At 44.5% G+C, this 18,619-nt stretch overlaps 1 protein-coding gene across 5 annotated transcripts in view; it reads right to left on the bottom strand.

The window, feature by feature from the left end:
- Nucleotides 1–18,619, bottom strand: part of LOC121445995 (splicing factor SWAP) — a 74,693-nt gene that overhangs the window by 29,183 nt on the left and 26,891 nt on the right. For all 5 annotated transcript variants that reach the window (XM_041648239.1, XM_041648238.1, XM_041648241.1 and 2 more), the window contains exons 8-10: nucleotides 3,090–3,330; nucleotides 1,484–1,612; nucleotides 809–902 (exon numbers count right to left, since the gene is read on the bottom strand). In XM_041648239.1, the coding sequence (XP_041504173.1) occupies nucleotides 809–902; nucleotides 1,484–1,612; nucleotides 3,090–3,330 (464 nt within the window). The remainder of the gene's footprint in view (nucleotides 1–808; nucleotides 903–1,483; nucleotides 1,613–3,089; nucleotides 3,331–18,619) is intronic.

Raw genomic sequence — 18,619 nt, forward strand, 5'->3', positions numbered from 1 at the left:
TCTAAAAAAACACACTGAAACAATCTCCCAACCTGCCGAAAATAGCATTTCCACATTTCAAATTCTGACTAGTAGTTTTCTTGTGCTTTCGAGTGTGTGTGTGTGTGTGTGTGTGTGTGTGTGTGTGTGTGTTACTGGGCACTGGACCCAGGGCCTCTGGTATGCTAGACAAGTAGTGAGTGCTCTGCCACTGTGCTCCATCCCCAGGCCGGCCTGTATGTTTATAAAACAACAGTCTAAAGTGGTGAAGAAGTACCTTTTCCTTGGAGTCTGGTTACTGACGATACCTTCAGAATAGAATCCCCCACTGACTACAGAGGAGTGAGCAGCTTCAGTTTCAGCAATCATTTCTGGCAGAATAAGCTCAAGAGTGCAAGGAACTATGCAAGGGACTGTGAACTTGGCAGCTAGGCTCCAGCTCTGCCCCTGGAGGGCAGTGAACAGCTCCAGCACATGCACCATGAGGTGCGTGAGTTACATGTAGTCAACGTAAACTGGGCACAGTGGCACATCTGGAACCCCAGCACTTGGGAGGCAGAGGCAGAGGCAGGGCTACATGAGGCTATGTTTCAACTCCCCTCCCCAATATTGTTAAAAGTAGCCTCTGATGCTTGAAGCAAGTGTTTTCTGTTTGGAACATGCTGGAGAAGTGGTCACTAAGGCACGAGTGAGTGGGCGCTTCAACAGATCTAAGCTTCACCTCTGAAGGGAAAGGTTAGACATAATGTAGACTTGAGAATAAACAGGAAGTCAGTCCTGCACTTGTCGTCAGAGCTCATTTCATGCCTTCCCCACCTTCAGTGAATACCTGTGTGCTACTGCCTCCTTCCTTTTGCAGGAAGAATTGCTTCTTAAACTCATAGTAGGCGTTGTACTGGTGCCAGGGCTGAAGGAACTCAAATCTGTGAACAGAGAAGCATTCAGTATGACCCACACACAAGCTTCAGTGTTTCCCACATGGTTTGCACTGTCATGGACATCTCATAGACACTGGTCATCCCAAAAACTTCATAGATTCCACATGGATTGGTCTTGCTCTATCCAGTAACATGTGAATCAGGCAGAGGACTACCTGTTCTCCAGGATCATATCACAGGTGAAAATGCAGTTCATGTTTTATGGACACAGCCACAGGTAGGGGAGAAGGACCCTTGGAAAGTGTGAATTCCAGTCTTTCAAGCACCTACATTTTTACTGCACAATAAAAACAACATCAAAACCCCTCTTCAACTGTAAGTAATTTAACAAGATGTACAAAAATGTCTATCTAAAGATACTCCAGGGAGGATGAAAGAACAAAGGAATAGTGACAGGATTTCAAGATCGCTAAACGAAAATCCCAAATCTCACAAACCTGACATGCTTAAAATTTTTTGAGTGTTTTTGCAACGTGGGAGCTTGAGCTTAGAAATTTATGAATACCCACCCGGCAAACACTGGCACTGAACCACACCCCAGTCCAACCCCCAGACCCTCACCTCACCTTTGATCATTCTTGGCTCGAACACTGGTCTCAAACTTAAGGCCGTTCCTAGCGACGTACTCTGCCAGCTTGTCGATCACAGGCTGGATGTCAGGGGGCGGGGGTATGATGGCCACGGGAGCAAGCGCACTGTGGAGAAGAGCTGGTGAGCAACCCCGACCTCAGTGTGGCTTGAGCCTGGCAATGGCAGCTGGAGGGTCCTTTCGGGCTCAGACATGAAAGAAGACTAGGTCTAAAGCAGTGGTTCTCAACTTTCCTAATGCTGTGGTGGCAACCCCAACCATAAAATTGTTTCCGTTGCTACTTCATAATTGTAATTTTGCTACTGTTATAAATCATAGTGTAAATATCTGAGATGTGACCTCTGTGAAAACGTTTTTCGATCCCCAAAAGGTAGAGAACTGCTGGTCTAAAGTCAAGAAGCCTTCTAACTAACCTAACAAAGCCAGCTCCTGAGCACCACTGTCAGTGACAACGCAGAAAGCTACGTGTGGCACCCTGTAAGCCCAAGGCTAGAGAGTGGCTTACACAGCTAGACCCTAGCTCCAAAACCAAACTAACAGTGGGAATTTACTAAAGAATGATGTCCAAAGTCCCATGGGTAGGTTCAGTCTTCCTCCCAATTAGTATTCCCTTTTAACTATGAGCTACTTCTTAGGAACAAAACAAGGAAAAGACATTAAAACAGCAGGCTAGCATGGCTCAACCTCCTTCACTCCATGTTTACTTCTCAGCAGTATGGCTCTAGGTGTTAGTCCCCAACTCCTCCCATATGCTAGGCTAGTGATCTGAGTGATATCCCTAGCCCACAGTTCACTTTCTAAGTCTTAGAGAGAGGGGCTTTAGTCAAGTTTTTCTGCCGCCTCTACTGGACTTGAGACACATACAGGGGCCCTCCATGGGGCGCTGAGCACTCCTGTCCTTCTGCCATCGCTGGGTTTTTACAGAGATGCCAACTATGTAACTGGTGGTCTCAAGGAGTGGCCAACAGAGCCCTACCCTCACCAACTATATATAAAACCCTACAAGCTTGACAAGTTCAGTTCACCTCACTTGGACCCTGCCAAATACTGCCCTGCTGAGGTGTCAACACACTGAACAAGAGCAACCCAGATGTGGGATGCTGCCCAAGAGCCACATTTACACATGGCTAGATTTCACTGCTTAAGACCCACTTTCAGTGTTAAATAAGGTCTTACTCTGCAGCTCATTATATAGCTGAAGATCACCTTCAATTCCTGACCTTTCTGCTTCTACCTCCACAGTGCTAGAATTACAGGGCTGGAATACCTGTAATGAACTATTTAGCTGGTTTTGAACTTTTTTTGGGGGGGTGGTGCAACAGGGACTCACTGTGTTTCTCTGGCTGGCATAGACCTCACTGTATAAATCAGGATGGCCTTGAACTCAGAGACCACCTGACTTTGCCTGGCCATAGCCGTGAACCTTTGGTCCTTCTGCTTCAGCTTTCCAAAAGCTGCGAGTCCAGGTGTATGGTACTAATATATGAGTAACTACGCTAATTCTGGAGACACATGTATGCAATCCAGAGCAAGAAAACTGGTGTGCTGCAGCAGTCACCACGCTGGGCAGATGGCACAAGTACCTTGTGGTGGTGGTTGTGGAGGTAACCCCACTGCTTGTTTCAGCTGTGGTTGGGGGTGGTGGAGGTGTGGTCCCAGGAGGTGGTGGTACAGTGGTAGTCACACCAGGTGAGTTGGACACGGTCACTCCAGCAGGAAGAGTGCTGTAGTAAGTAGTCACATCGATCCCAGGTGGGGGTGGTGCCAGGCAGTAGGTGCCATCTGGCAACATGTAGTAGCTGTAGTACATGGCTGCCACAGTTGCTGTAAGAAACACGTTCTGTGAGCAAAAGGCCAACCACAGGTGTCACAGCTTGAATCTATAATGTCCCTCATAAGCTCATGTTTTTGACACTTGCTCCCTAGCTTACGGTCATTGGAGAAGTTGTGGAACCTTTAGGAGGTAGGCCTGATTGGCTAGAGGTCTGTTATTAGTAGCAGGTTTTTGACAACCATTTCTTGGTGCCTGGCTCTGGCTCACCACAATGTGAACAGTCTCACCTTCAAGCTCCCACATTCCACAGTGAATCGAGACACTGTGAAACTTTGAGTTAAAACAAATTCCTCCTAGTTCACGTTGTTTCCATCAGATATTAGATCACAGCAATGTGACAATTACTACTATAACAGAATAGCAAATGACTAGGAAAGAGACTCTGGCCAAGTGCAGCATCGGTTCTGTCCACTCCAGCCACACTGCTTCTGTATCTTTGATAGGTTCACACTCTGGAATGAGTGGACAGCAGGCAGGCACAAGAAAACTCACTGCAGACCATGTGGATTTTTCTTAACCAACCCATCTTCTTCCTCTGTGCAATAAGGGTAGGTGTGGAAGGCCTCTCTAAATGTGGAGTGAACCCTCCCCCTGCAGAAATAACTGATGGGCGGCCCTCTTTCCACAGGGCTGGCCAGGTAACTCCTTAACTCGCCCCTGCTCGGACACTGACTATGCTTTCTGGAATCTGTTTTCACTCTACTGCTCCTTTAGAAACTGCTGTCTACACGTCCTGCATGGAGTCACTGTATTCAGCTCAGAAGTCCAATGCTGCTTCTGGCCTTTCCTGTCAGGGGCACCAAGGCAATAGGCAGGCCCTAACAATGGCACGAGAGCCAGGCTTCTCAACGGTCCTGAGCCTATTAGCTCATCCTGCACATTTGAGCCCCATGGGCTTTTGGGTCTTACCACCCCCAAATCACACAGGCCCTCACTCTGTTGCTTCTGTCTCTGGTACATATGTGAAATATCTCTGCTTGTCTTGAGGCCTCTCTTAGATTTAACCCACTGGCTCCTGTTTTTGGAAATCCTCCCACAGTTCAAGGCAGAGGTGGGAACAGATAACCTGTGGTAATTCCTTGCAATGCTAAGACTGTGGGCCTGCTACTGTCCCAAGGGTGACATATCTCAAAAACAGTGACAAGTTCTTGGCAGCTCCTGATGCACTCAGCAAGTAGAGCTTAGCTGTGCTGTTCTCAAATAACCCAGTGCTGAAATAGCGCCAGTGACTATGGCTCACATTAGCCCATTCCTGCTGGCTCAGTCTCCCTGGCTACACACCCTGAAGCAGTGAAGTCTACAGCTCAAGCATCTTATAGCCTTGTCACCAGCTGACTCCAGGACACAGGTTCCCATGCAGCTATTTGTACCAACATCATACCATACCAAGTTAAAAACAAAAGTCACACACACAAAAATGCCCCACAAACATATACCCACAGACTTCCTGAGTTTATAATATAAATTACAAATACACTAATTGACATTTTATAATCTTACTTTAAAGCCTTATGGTAGCCTTTTTCAAAAAACGTTAATACTACTACCAATCAAGTATTATGTTTGTATTATCTTTGCAAAAACTTTGCTTACATTTAAAACCACATAATGATTTAAGGTTTCATATTTTGCAAGATAAAAAGAGTATCAGACATCAGGCAAATAAAAATGTAAACTTACTTAATACTACTGGACTAACCATTCAAACACAGCCTACAACATTATTCAAAAAGTCACACACAGAACATAGTGAGTCATGAGGTTAAATAAGATGTTACTACAAGAAAAAAGGGGGTTGGAGAAACGGCTCAATGGATAAGAACATACACTGCTCTTGCAAAGGGTTCAAGTTCTGTTTCCAGCACTCACACTGGTCAGCTTATAACTCTCTATACCTCCAGTTCCAGGAGATTCAACCCCTTCTTGTGGCCCTCACATGCACAGCACACATACATGCAGAGAAACTCACACACATGAAAGATCCCCCCAAACCAGAAACCAACAACAAAAACTTTAAAAGAAAAAAAAGTGACACCTACAACCCGCGATCTGAGTAGTGGAGCCATGCAACATAGGTGCCTGGCACAGGGAGCTACCTGTGCTCTTCAATTCTAGGCTGCTCCCTCCAGAACCCCTCTCCAGAGGCCTCTGCTGTCCTCAGCACTTTATACTGAACTTTCCAAGGGTACTGCTTTTCCCCCCATCTTGACATGGGGTCTTGCTTTGTTCCCAGGCAGGCCTTTAGGTCTTGGAGTCAAGTGACCTCCCTGCGTCAGCTTACTGAGGCAGCTCACCATGCCTGGCCAGAACTGGGTTTTTAACCGAGTGAAACTATGATGTGACATTAAGCTAAATGTATTACACGAGAACTAGAAAAACACACTAGATGAACTGAGAAACTCCAGCAGTTGCCCAGGCCATCTAGACAGCAACACGAAAGGTGAGCTCATAACATGGAGGCACACTCAGGAGCATGTCTCCAGCTCTGCACAAGCTTACATGAGCCATACTCTAAGGCAAGGCTGGTGGAGTCTGCCTAATAATCATTTACTCTGTTCTTGAACTTGCTGTATTGTAGAGGATGGACTCAAGCCCCTCAGCATCCTGTCCTCACCTCCCCAGCATGGACACACACTCAGCTGATACAGTGCTGGAGAGACCAAAGCTAGGGATTTCTGCGTGAGGCAGCCACTCTACCAACAGAGCTACAGCCCAGTCCTATCTAACCATCTTCCAGAGCCCTTTAACTCTTGCTGACAGTCTGAGCATAGGTGTGTGGAAGAAAATGCCACAGCTTTCCTGAGACCTTAAGGCATGCCTAGGACATCAAAGGAGAGATATTAAAAAGTTCACAGGTCATCAGCTGAGTCCTTCTGAGATGCAGCAGTGATCCACCCTCTAGCTGTCCCTGGTGATGCACCCTGAGGTCAGGGACCAGTCCACTCTGACTTTGTCCTGAGGCTACATACCATTTATGCAATGTCCTTCAACCTCCTTCCCACCTCTAGCTGGTTGGCAGGTAGTCCTCAGGATTTTCTAAGGTCAAAGGCTTTGTATTTTAGCCCTCTGATGATTGCAGAATTCCCATCTCCAGCTCTGGGCTGCATCTGTCTGAGAACTGTCCACTCAGCACTCTGATCTGGTGGGTTCAGACATGTTCTAAACCAACTGTGTCCAGAACCGCCTTGGGCTTTCATCTAAACCCTTTTAGTCCGCAGTTCTGGTTGAGGGAATGCCATGCCTCCGGTCAGTTTCCTGGACCTCTTGGCAATAGCTCTGCCCAGTGTCTGTCTGGGAGGTACTCCCAACAGTCCTTCATCTCCTCTTCTGGGGCCTCTTGAGAACCACGCCACCTCATCCCTTAGGTTTCTCTAAGTCTTTGGTCAACCACTGATTGACCTTCCTAAAATCCTTAGTTGGAATCAGGTGCAGGCCCACTGTGCTGTGGGAACATCTGCCACTGCAAACAGCACTGAGCCTGAATGGCTGTTTATTAGTACACACACGTTAACACTCATAAAGGTTTAACTTGAAATCAGTCACAGTGAGAGTGACAGCAGAATTAATAATGAAATGGAGCTACTACAGTAATACATGTAAAGGAAGTGAACAGGATTATTCTGCAAACACCCCACTGTGCTGTGCACATCCTTCTTGGGGTAATAAATGAATCAGTATCTATGTGACAGGTGAGGCATTAGGTGACACAGGCACAAGGATATAGCAGTGCCAGACTACTTTAAAAGTGTCATTTGAACATGAACTCCATGATACAACAGTTGATGATAATTCCTAAGTGACCAGCAGGAGGATAGCATATACAGTTGGCCAAAGGGACGATCAAATCTGGATGGGAAGGACTAAGATAATGTGAGATCTTATCATACAACTTATAACAGTGCACAACTTAAAACTTTTGAATTGCTTATTTCTGGAATTTTCCACTGAATATTCTCAGACTGTAGATCCCATGGAAAGCAGACCGCAGATGCAGGGCCTGCTGTCTCTTCACTGTTGGCCATCTGTTTTGTTCTCCAGAATGCTGTGCCAAATGGAAGGACTCCGTCCAGGCATTCCTGAGATAGCACTGGCACAGTACACTGTTCAGTGAATGTACCAGTCGCACAGGAGACATCAGGGAGTCTTAGCCTAGGCCAAGGGATGGGAAGTGGTAGCACAGACTCCCCAAAATTGGAGGGAAAAAAAACACAGCTATACCGCAATTTGAGGTCCACCCATTATCTATCCAGAAAGAGCAAGAGTCTCAGACATCCAAGAATTAAAATAAGAAATATGACTCCCCGTGGAGTCTTTTGTGGCAAGTTACTGGAGGATGTGCCCCAACAAACAAAACAAGAACCCCAAAGAGACTGTATGGAGCTAATCTACTCAGGTGATGGAGAAGCCACAGGAAAGCCTAGGGCTATAAGCTGAGAACACAGTCTCAGATTAGAGTGGCAGACTGGGAAACAGCTGCCAACAGCCAACATACAGGTGCACACTGGCTGATGGACCTACTGTCCTCAGCTTCAGAAGCAGTCACTGAGACTTGAGAGATGGCTCAGCGGTTTAGAGCACTGACTGCTCTTCTAGAGGACCCAGGTTCAATTCCCAGTACCTACATGGCCAACTGTCTGTGAGTCTAGTCCCAGGGGATCAGACACCCTTACACAGACATCTATACAGGAAAAACACCAATTAAAAATTGGTGTTTTTTAATTAAAAAATTAAATTAAAAATTTTTAATTAAAAATTTTTTAATTAAAAAATTAAAAAAAAAATCTTGATTGGTGGGTCTCTAAGGGTATTTCCAGGAAGGATTAAATGAGGGGAGAGGACACTCCCTTGACCAAACAGGAAGAGGTGGTCCAAAGGAAAAATCATTGCTGCTGCGTTTACTTCTTGCTAGTGAGTGCATCCAACTCTCCTGGTACTGCTGCCATCATTTGACTCCTGCTTCTTTGGTCTTGCCACATAGGTGGAAGACAGTAAGTCCCCAGTAGTCTTCCAGGCTTTCAGTTGGGACTGCAAAGGCATCCAGCCGCTTGTAAACTGTGCACCTATTTGTTTCTCAGACTCTTCACTGGGCAGACAGCTATTATGAGACTACCCAGACTGATCTGTGCCAGGATAGCGAATCCTCTTTTGTAACATACACACTGTATTCTTTTGTCAAGAGTACCATGTTAATACAGACTGTGGTACCAGGAATGAGTCCAAAACAACAACAATCTCTGTAACAAGTCCAGGCTGCTCTGCTACTTGGGCTATATGATCCAGCAAACCTGATGATTCTTAAGGTGTCAGTGGTATGTAAGGATGGTGTTTGGAGCCTTTGGCAGGGCCCCAGAGGTGAATCACAGTGGAGGCCTTTGGGATTTTGGGGCAAGGCTTTGTTGTCATCTATAAACAAGGGTTTCTTTGAGAGACTGCTTTTGGCCTGCTACTGGGTCTTAGTGGAAATGACAATGTACTACCAAGTTATCACATCACTTCAACAGCTCATCATAGCCTGGGCATTACCTACCAAGTCATGAAGTTGGACATGCAAAGCAGCAATCCATCATCAATTGAAAGTGGTATTTATGTGACTGAGCCCCAGCAGGGCTAAAGTCACATAAAGAAGTTGCCCAAATGCCGATGGTTCCTATTCTTGCAACAATGCCTTTTCTCCCCAAGTGTGACCTCATGAGGTGTGCTCTGTGACTGGATGACCAAGGAGGACAAGAGTCCATGAAGAATACAGTAAAGGAAAATCTTTGTAGTAGGTACAACTTTGGTCAAAACAGTTGTATATTTTTAATTTTTATTCACTATTTCATTTTTTTAAAATTATTTCTCTCTGTATGCATCCATGCTACTGTTGTGCACTGAGGTCAGAGGACAACCTGTGGGAGATAGTTCACTCCTCCCACTATGAGGGTCCTGGGGATTGAACTCAGGTTATCAGGCTTGGTAGCAAGCACCTTTTACTCAATAAGCCATCATGCTGGCCATATACACTTTATTTGGACAGATGTGCAATTATACAGTACCTGCTAGGCCATACCCAATGGTTTGGGTGAACAGCTGGGGACTTGGAAGGAACATAATTGGAAAATTGGTGAGAAAGACATTTGGGGAAGAGGAATATAGATAGATCTCTTCAAATTAAGTGAAGAAACTTGTGTCCTATGTAAATGCTCATCAGATGGTGGTATCAGTAGAAATGAATGTCAACAAGCAAGTAGGATGGCCTGTTCTGTAGATAGACATCAACTCCTTTCCCTGACAATTCTTGCCATTACCCAATGGACCCATGAACAAAGTGGTCATAATAGCAAGGGTGGAGATTATGTATGGGATCAACAACATGGACTCCCATTTGCTAAGGCTGACCTAAATACATCTGATGCTGAGTGCCAAGGAACTCATTTCATACTCAAAGTGTGGCAGAAAGCTTGATAAAATGGTCGAATGACCTTTCCAAGACAAAGCTACAGGACCAATTAAGTGGCAGTAGCGTGAAGACTGTTTATGCTCTGATTCAGTGTACAGAATATGGTAGTTTTTCCTGTAGCCAGGATTCAGAAGCAAGGGGTAGAAATGGGTCTGGTACCACTCATCAATACCACTAGTGGCTTTCTAGCAACATTTTAGCTTTCTGTTCTTGCAATCTTATGTTCTGCTAGCCTAGATGTCTTGGTTCCAGAGGAAGGAATGCTTCTGTTAGGAGACACAAGAAGGACTACAACGATTCAATTAAACTGGAAGCTAAGACTTTCCCCTGGCCACTGAGATTGCTGATGTCCTTTGAGACAACAGACTAAGAAAGGAGTTACAGTGTTATTAGAAATAATTGATCCAGACATCACAAAGAAACTGGACTGCAATGGAGGAACAGAAGAGGAGGGTCTTTGTTGGTGTGACCATGTTCTGAGTAAGTAAGAAACTTTAACAACTCAATCCAGGCAGGATGATAAATGAACTAAAACCTTCAGGAGGCTGAGGCAGGAAGGACAAAAATTCTAATCCCTCCTGTATCATGAAGGACGTTTCAGGTCACACCCACAGGTAAAAAACCTGGGCTTGATGAGTATATGAATAGGTAGCAGAAAAACATAAACCACTATGGCCAAGAGACCAATCACAAAAATGAGGAATGTAATTGCCAAGTACGCTTCTGTCTGACACTGTTAAAATGATCATAGATTTAATAAGCAGATATTTATGTTTTCTTTCTTTTCCTATTCTGTTACCATATAACATGAAGAAAATGTCAGAACTTAAGTGTTATATTATACTTAAGTTATACTTTGAAGATAGCATTCTTCCAGGGCCTTTTGTTATCTACTCCGGGGGAAAAACAAATATGTTTTTAGTTGTACATAGTACACTTATGTCACAGCAGGTTGAATCATGACTTAGTTATCGTTGTCATTTGGAAATTAAGCATGATATAAAAAGTGGGGGCAAGTTGACAAGGGTTGACTTATGATGCTTAATCTTGTCAACTTGATGGCAAGCAACTTGACAGAATCAAATGAGAAACATGCCTCTGGAGGCCTGTAAGTGCATTTGCAGGAAAGATTGGACAGCATCTTCTAATGGGCAGACCAGATAGATAAAGATGTCTGAGGCAAAACAGTGCTGCGTGCCTGTCCGTCTTCATTTCTTTCTCTCTTAAAAAGTTTTATTTATCTTTATATGGATGGGTATTTTGCCTATATGTTTGTCTGTGCACCAATGTGTGCTGGTGCCCTCAGAGGCCAGAAGATGTTAGATCTCCTGAGACTGGAATTACAAGTGGCTTAAAACTAAACCTTGGTCTTCTGGAAGAGAAGTCAGTGCTTTTAACTGCTGAGTCATCTTTCCAGTACCCTGCCTTCATTTCTTGCTGGTGAGTTCATCTAACTCTACTGTTGCTGCAACTGCCATCTTTTGTTGATATCAGACTCCAGTGTCTTTGGCCTTCCAATATATACTGAAGACAAGCAACTCTGGAATCTTCCATGTCTTCCAGTCACATGCATTCTGCAGTTAATTCTCATTCTCTGCAGCATGTGGAGAGCAATTGCTGGACTACCCAGCCACTACTTTGTAAGTCATTCTAATGAATCCTTTTTAGAATATACATTTACATACACACCTTCAACCAGTTCCATCCCTCCAGAGGGATAAGACAACCAAAAGAGAAACCACCAGGTTGGAGTATTAAACTCTGGACATGAGGAAGCTTGAGGAGCACATGTGAGTGAAATCAGATTACTGTCTGTCACAGAGAAGATCTCAGAGCACCTAAAATCAGGATGTGGAGGAATGGAGGTACAGACACAGCAAGGGCAGGTAGAGCCCCACCCAATACCAGAGACCAATGCCACAAGTAATCCTGGAGCCCAAACTGGCACTGGGAGGGGGAGAGCAAACACTTCATAACAAGAGAGAACTTGACTTTCAAACTATAGATATATCCTACTTTAATTAAAACAAAAATTTAGCATATACTAATTATAATCAAAGAAATGAGGAACATCTTACCCTATTCATCACATTCTTGAGCTTACAGTAAAGAGGAAGCACATTATTGACACCCCCCCCCCCCAATACTGGTGACTACACAGAGTCTTGTGTGTGCCAGGCAAGTACCCTACCACTAAGTCACATGTCCAGCCCTCCCTCCCTCCCTCCCTCCCTCCCTCCCTCCCTTCATGGTTTTTCAAGACAGGGTTTCTCTGTATAACAGCCCAGGCTGTCCTGGAACTAGTTCTTGTAGACCAGGCTGGCCTCAAACACACAAAGATCCACCTGCCTCTGCTTCCTGAGTGCTGGAACTGAAGGTGTGTGCCACCACCGAGCTTATTTATCTATTTTTGTGTGTGGTATGTGTGTGATGCATGCATGTAAGACTATGGTTATCAGAAGTCAGAGCAGGACTGGGTGTCATCCTCAGTTGTTTCTGCTTTACTAAATCAGTTCATCATTTCGGCTAGTCTGGCAGGCCAGTGAACTCTTGGGATCTTCCTGTCTCTAGCCCAATGCTGTGATTACTGGCATGTGCAACCAAATCTGGCTTTTATGTGTGGACTGGGGCTTTAGACTTAGGTCCTCATGCTTCCAGACCAAGTGCTCTTAACTACTGAGGCACCCATCTCTCATTTTTTCCTTTATTATTTTGAAACAAGTTCTCAGTAAGTTGCCCAGGCTGGCCTGTAACTCACTCTGTAGCTCACGTGGGCCTTGATCTTACACCCTCTTTCCTTAGCCTCCTGAATAGCTGGTGTGAAGGCCTGGAACACTAAACACAGTAGCATGGTCCCTCTCAGTGACTTTTGCCCCCCACCCATTTGCTAAGTACTGATTTATGTTAGCCAGCTGGGCATTATAGACATGCAACTGACAGGGTGAGCCACCTCAACAACAGGACAGTTTTTAAGATGGAGCCATGGGATCAGGACCTTTGCTGAGATGGTGGTGAAGCTGTTGCTCCTATCAAGATGTGAAGAACTAAAGAAGTCATCTATTAAATGTGTGGGGCACATGGCTGCTGACACAGCATCGATGAGGAACAGGCTGGCAAACACAGCTGTACTTGGGAATTTCTACCCAGGACAAATCAATTCACTCTGAAAGCAGACACAACTAAAGCGCTCCTTTGACTCAGCCCTGACTGCGTCTTGGTGACTGCCGACAGACAGAACAGCAGAATGGGCTGGGAAGGCTTTCTGATGCTGTTTAAGATAACTGGTGCGCTAGTCTACAGCTAACAGCTAATGACAAGAGCTCAGCAGCATCTGGAGTTCATCCTCCCAGATCCACAACCCTCTGGTATTCCTAGTTTTTTAGCAAGCAAGCACCACTAGCAATCTTGGCTTGATTGCTAATCCCTCCTGACTTGGCTCTCCCCTCCCATCTATTTTGCCCTCAGCCATTGGCTCCTATTGATTTCTGTTATACCTCCTCCGTTATCCCAAACAAACTGATGAATTTTCTGCATAAAGCTAACAATAAAATATTTTATGCAGGTTCCAGAACAAAAAACCAATACCAAGTGTTTCCCCAAGAAGAATGGTATACTGAAAGGGCAGTTTCTTAACAAAACAGATTTTTTAATAAACTAAAATGTATAGGGCTCCATATAAAACCAGGGAAATGAAAATGCAATCTCATGCAAGCACATTCCTAAGCATAATCATGATGTAAAACTGCCTAAAATTGCAGTCTTCAGAACGCACTCCTGTAGAAGAGTAACAGACACATGGATACTTAGACAAGTTACCTTACTATTTAGGACCAAGAGTGGGGGTTAGCAAAGTTTTGTAGGGAGACAGATATTGGAGAGTTGAAATGATGGCTTAGTGGGGAAGGGTGTTTGCTGCCAATCCAGACTCCCAAGACCCACGTAGTAGAAGGAAAAACCTGATTCTTGCGAGTTGCCCTAGGACTTCCATTTTCCTGCCATGGCATACCCATACCACTATATACAGATACACAAAATCAATTAAAATGTAATAAAAAGATAGACACAGACTGTGTACCTGCAGGCAAAGCTGTAGAGAAGATGTAGCTCCTTATACAATGTGAGGAAATTAGAACAAATAGCCATTTCCCCTTCTATACAGCGTCTGTCAGTAGCAGGGGTCGTCTGGGACCTTGTCGCCCTCCCACCTTAGTCTCCTGACTGCTGACAAGGGACTGCTACTTCTGACAGCCCAGATGTACTACTGAGGAGACTGGCATTTTTTTTTTTAATTGAAAAAATTTCCGCCTCCTCCCCGCCTCCCATTCCCCCCCCCCATTCCTTTTCCCCTCCCTCTCCAGTCCAAAGAGCAGTCAGGGTTCCCTGCCCTGTGGGAAGTCCAAGGTCCTCCCCCCTCCATCCAGGTCTAGGAAGGTGAGCATCCAAACAGGCTAGGCTCCCACAAAGCCAGTTCATCAAGTAGGATCAAAACCCAGTGCCATAGTCCTTGGCTTCTCATCAGCCCTCACTGTCTACCATGTTCAGAGAGTCCGGTTTTATCCTATACATTTTCAGTCCCAGTCCGGCTGGCCTTTGTGAGCTTCCAATAGATTAGCCCCACTGTCTCACAATCTTATACAATAAAGGAACTTCTGGAGGCATTACCATCCCTGACTTCAAACTCTATTACAGAGCCACAGTATTGAAAACAGCTTGGTATTGGCATAAAAACAGAGAAGTTGACCAATGGAATCGAATAGAAGACCCAGATTTTAACCCTCAATCCTATGAACACCTGATTTTCAATAAAGGAGCTAAAAGTACTCAATGGAAGAAAATTCAACAAATGGTGCTGGCATAACTGGATGTCAACCTGTAGAAGAATGAAAATAGATCCGTATCTATCACCATGCACAAAACTCAAGTCCAAATGGATCAAAGACCTCAATATCAATCTGAACACACTGAACCTGATAGAAGAGAAAGTGGGAAGTACTCTACAACATATGGGCACAGGAGATCACTTCCTACGTATAAACCCAGCAGCACAGAAATTAAGGGCAACATTGAATAAATGGGACCTCCTGAGACTGAGAAGCTTCTGTAAAGCAAAGGACACTGTCACTAAGACAAAAAGGCAACCTACTGACTGAGAGGAGACTGGCATTCTTCATGGATTACCCTCACCTAACAAACTCTGCACCACACATCCTGTGCAGACATGGGCTGATGGAGCTCACTCTGGCTCAGCTGATGACAACTCTGGACAAAGGCTGCAGTCTTGGCACTTTCTACAGAAACACTTGTCTGTCTCCCCAACACCACAGGTTTTATTTCAGAAAGCCAACTTAAAACAAACAAACAGACCAAAAACAAAAGAAAACAAAACAACCAGCCAAACAAACAAAAACCTGGTTAAAATGCTTCTACATTTGGTATCTGAAAGTGTCAAAGTCTTTCTGAAAGCCGGGAAAGTCAAAGGAGTAGCACTCCTCTTAATCTCACAACCATGACTTTCTTGATTTTGAGAAAGGGTCTCACTCTGTAGACTAGGTTGGCCTTGAACTTGTGGTAATCCTCCTGTATCTGCCTCATAAGCGTGGAGATTACAGGCACAGGCATGAACCACCATACCTAACTTTTGGTCTCACACTCTTTTCTGCTCTCTTGATGCAGTGGCTGCACAGACAGGATGGTGAGTGTGTTACTGACACTTATGGATCTACTCCCTACCACTCTGCAATGCTGTGCTGAATTAGTCTACACCACTGTGACCAAAATCCCAAACATAAAGAATGTAAGGGAGAAATGAAGCTAACTTGGCTCATGGTTTCAGAGATTCTCAGTTCACATTATAGTAAAACAGAGGTAAAGAACAAGACTACGGATAGAAGGCAGGGCAAACCCCACATTCTCCAAGGGCTCTATTGGTTTCTACTTTTCATCCCCTCTCAATAATGCTGTCATATTACCAGGACATCAAGGCAATGACTGACTCCTGGTTAGATCAGAGTCATCACGATCCATTCAATATGGAAACACCCACCGATATGTTCAACAGTTTAACACACCGTTTCCTGTGGTTTCTCAGGAAACACACTCCCAAACCAGCAAGCAGTATGCTTCATTCACCTCCTGTAATTAGTTTCTCAGCACAATCAAGATGACAACCTTTGGGCACATGAATCCCAACACCATAGTTACACTCACTCCTAATTTTATCTGCAATGTAGTCAGTTCCATAAGGAGGTCACCACAAAGCATAACTTAGGCAAACCTGCAGGTGACTGACTGCCAGGGAAGACTTGCTCTAATGCAGTGGTTCTCAACCTGTGGGTTGTGACTACTTGGAGGGGGTGGAGGCCTAACGACCTTTTCACAGGGATCACATACCAGATATCCTGCAAATCAGATTTTTACATTATGATTCATAACAGTAGCAACATTGCAGTTATGAAGTAGCAACAAAATAATTTTATGGTTGGAAGTCACCATAACATGAGACACTGTATAATGGTTGCAGCATTAGAAAGGTTGAGAACTAGTCTAGAGCATTACAATTTGGCTTGCTGCCAGAAGCTGGCATTTCTCATGGATGTGTTTTTCTAGGACCAGTGTCAGGATGATTATTACCATAGTAATCTCAGTGTCAGTGAGATTATCATCTTTTCCCTGACAACAGATGCCTGTTGCTATCTGCATGCTGCAGCAGATATTGTAAGGGCCTCCGCAAGGCCCTGCCTCCTTCACACTGAGATGAACACTCAGGGGAGGTCAAAATGACTTTAGCATGAATGTTGGCACCAACAAGTCACTGTTACTGCTGAATCCTTCCTTTTCAGATCAGGAAAGTCCACACATTCAGTGGATACTGAAAACCCTCAAGGTCTCCAGAGGCAAATGGGGAAAAACTGAACTGAGAACCCAAGTTTCTCTTTTCCAAGGAATTAGCTCAGTTCTCTGAAGTCCTTGCTTCATCCTCTGAACTCGGGTACCTGACTGTCAGGAATTCCCAGAAGATCCCTTCCTAGTCTAAAGCAGTCAGCACTTTCTAATACAAAATCTTCTATTACAGAGGAGAAAAACAAAGTCAAGCAATCTCAAAACTCCTTAAAATGCAGTGCCTACAGTTTTTAAATAGAAAAATGTCATTGTCCTTCTCATAACAGGCTCACCACACTGTCTCGAGGACATCCCATCACAGCAGAAGACTGCTGAGGTCTGTCAACAGGGCGCATGCACTATGATGTTTGAGAAAAGAAACACCATATGCCACACTAGTTTACCCACCCTGTTGAAACTTCCAGATAAGCTATAAAATGTCTCCATGGCTGGGGAGATGGCTCTGTTGTAAAGTGCTTTCGCAAGAAGCATGAGGACCTGTATTGAAGGCCCAGAACCTACAGGAAAGTGCAATATAGTGGTGAATATTTATAATCTCAGCGCTAGGGAAGTGGTGACAGGAGGATGGATCCCTGGGGCTCTCTGGTCAGGCTGTCTAGCCTAATTGGTAAGTTGCAGGCTAATCAGCAACTCCATCTTAAAGGACGTGGAGTGTATACATTTCTAAAATCCTCTGACAAACTTAAGAGCACACATGTACATAAACGCACACATGCATGCACACTCACAAACACATTATATTTTTTTAAAAGTGTCTTTAAGAAAAGACTTATTTTGATATCACCAAGTGGGAAATTGGAATGACATCTGCAGTGGTACATGAAGGTCACATCTGGGAAGAGCCACCAGATGCATCCACTGCATCCAGTATGTTTAAAAACTCCTTCTTTCCTTGGAGGATTAGATTTTCCTCTAGAAAAGTCTCTCTAAACTAAGAATTCATGTGTGTGCATGAGCGAATGCACACATGTGGAGATCAGAGGTCAACAACAGGTTTCTCCCTCAGTTCACATCTCCCTCAACTGCCTTCTACCTTATCATTCCAGATTATTTATTCCCTAGGCAGAGGGTCCTAGACAGAAAGTCAACAACTGAGCAGGTCTCTGTTCTGGACTGTGGATGGGATGTGACTAGCTGCTTTAAGCTCCTGTCACTGTGCCTTCCTTGCTATAATGGACTGTGATCTGGAACAGTGAATTGAACAAATCCTCTCTCCCAAGTTGTTTTTCATCAGAACATTTTACCACAGCAACAGAAAACAAACTAGAACAAAAGGTAAGTGTACAGAGACTAGGACACTGTCAACCAAGCATGGGTCAGCATAGGCTTGCCATCTGCTTTTTGCACAGGCTCCAAGTGCAAAATTGCATATATATATTTAAACATTAAAGGGAAAAAAATCAAGCAAAATAGTTGTTTTACAATAGAAAAAATGTGGTACTCAAATCCTGCTGGCTACACACAATTTTTGTTATTGTTTCCCTGATAGTGTTTCGTGTAGAACTTGTGATCCTCCTACCTCTACCTCTGGTTCATATAAAAATATTATTGTTGCCCAGTTATCTTGTCTATGGTCTATGGCCATCTTCATCTGACAATCACAGAGGTGGGCAGCTTGGTAGACACGCAGGACCTGGGAAGTTGGCAATGTTTACTCTTGATATCTAAGAAGTTCTGGCCCTTGCCCCACTGTAGAGCTTTAGAAAGCAGACTGAAACACTAACACAGAACCAACACAGTGTGAACAGACTGACCACAGAAGACAGAAATAATCACCCAACACCAAGGGGAGGCAGAGCCACAACCAGGGAACAGAACACTCACAGGAAAAAGTGTCCAACAAAAGGGAATGTATGCCTTCCACTGAAGGTGCACATGGGAAATGCGAACTCACTAAGCAATTGGCATTTAACCTAGTGGTATTCCCCTGGTGCTCAGGT

This window comes from Microtus oregoni, unplaced genomic scaffold, assembly GCF_018167655.1.
Source record: "Microtus oregoni isolate MIOR12 unplaced genomic scaffold, Mior012 000003F_ref0000135, whole genome shotgun sequence".
In the NCBI taxonomy this organism is placed as follows: domain Eukaryota; kingdom Metazoa; phylum Chordata; class Mammalia; order Rodentia; family Cricetidae; genus Microtus; species Microtus oregoni.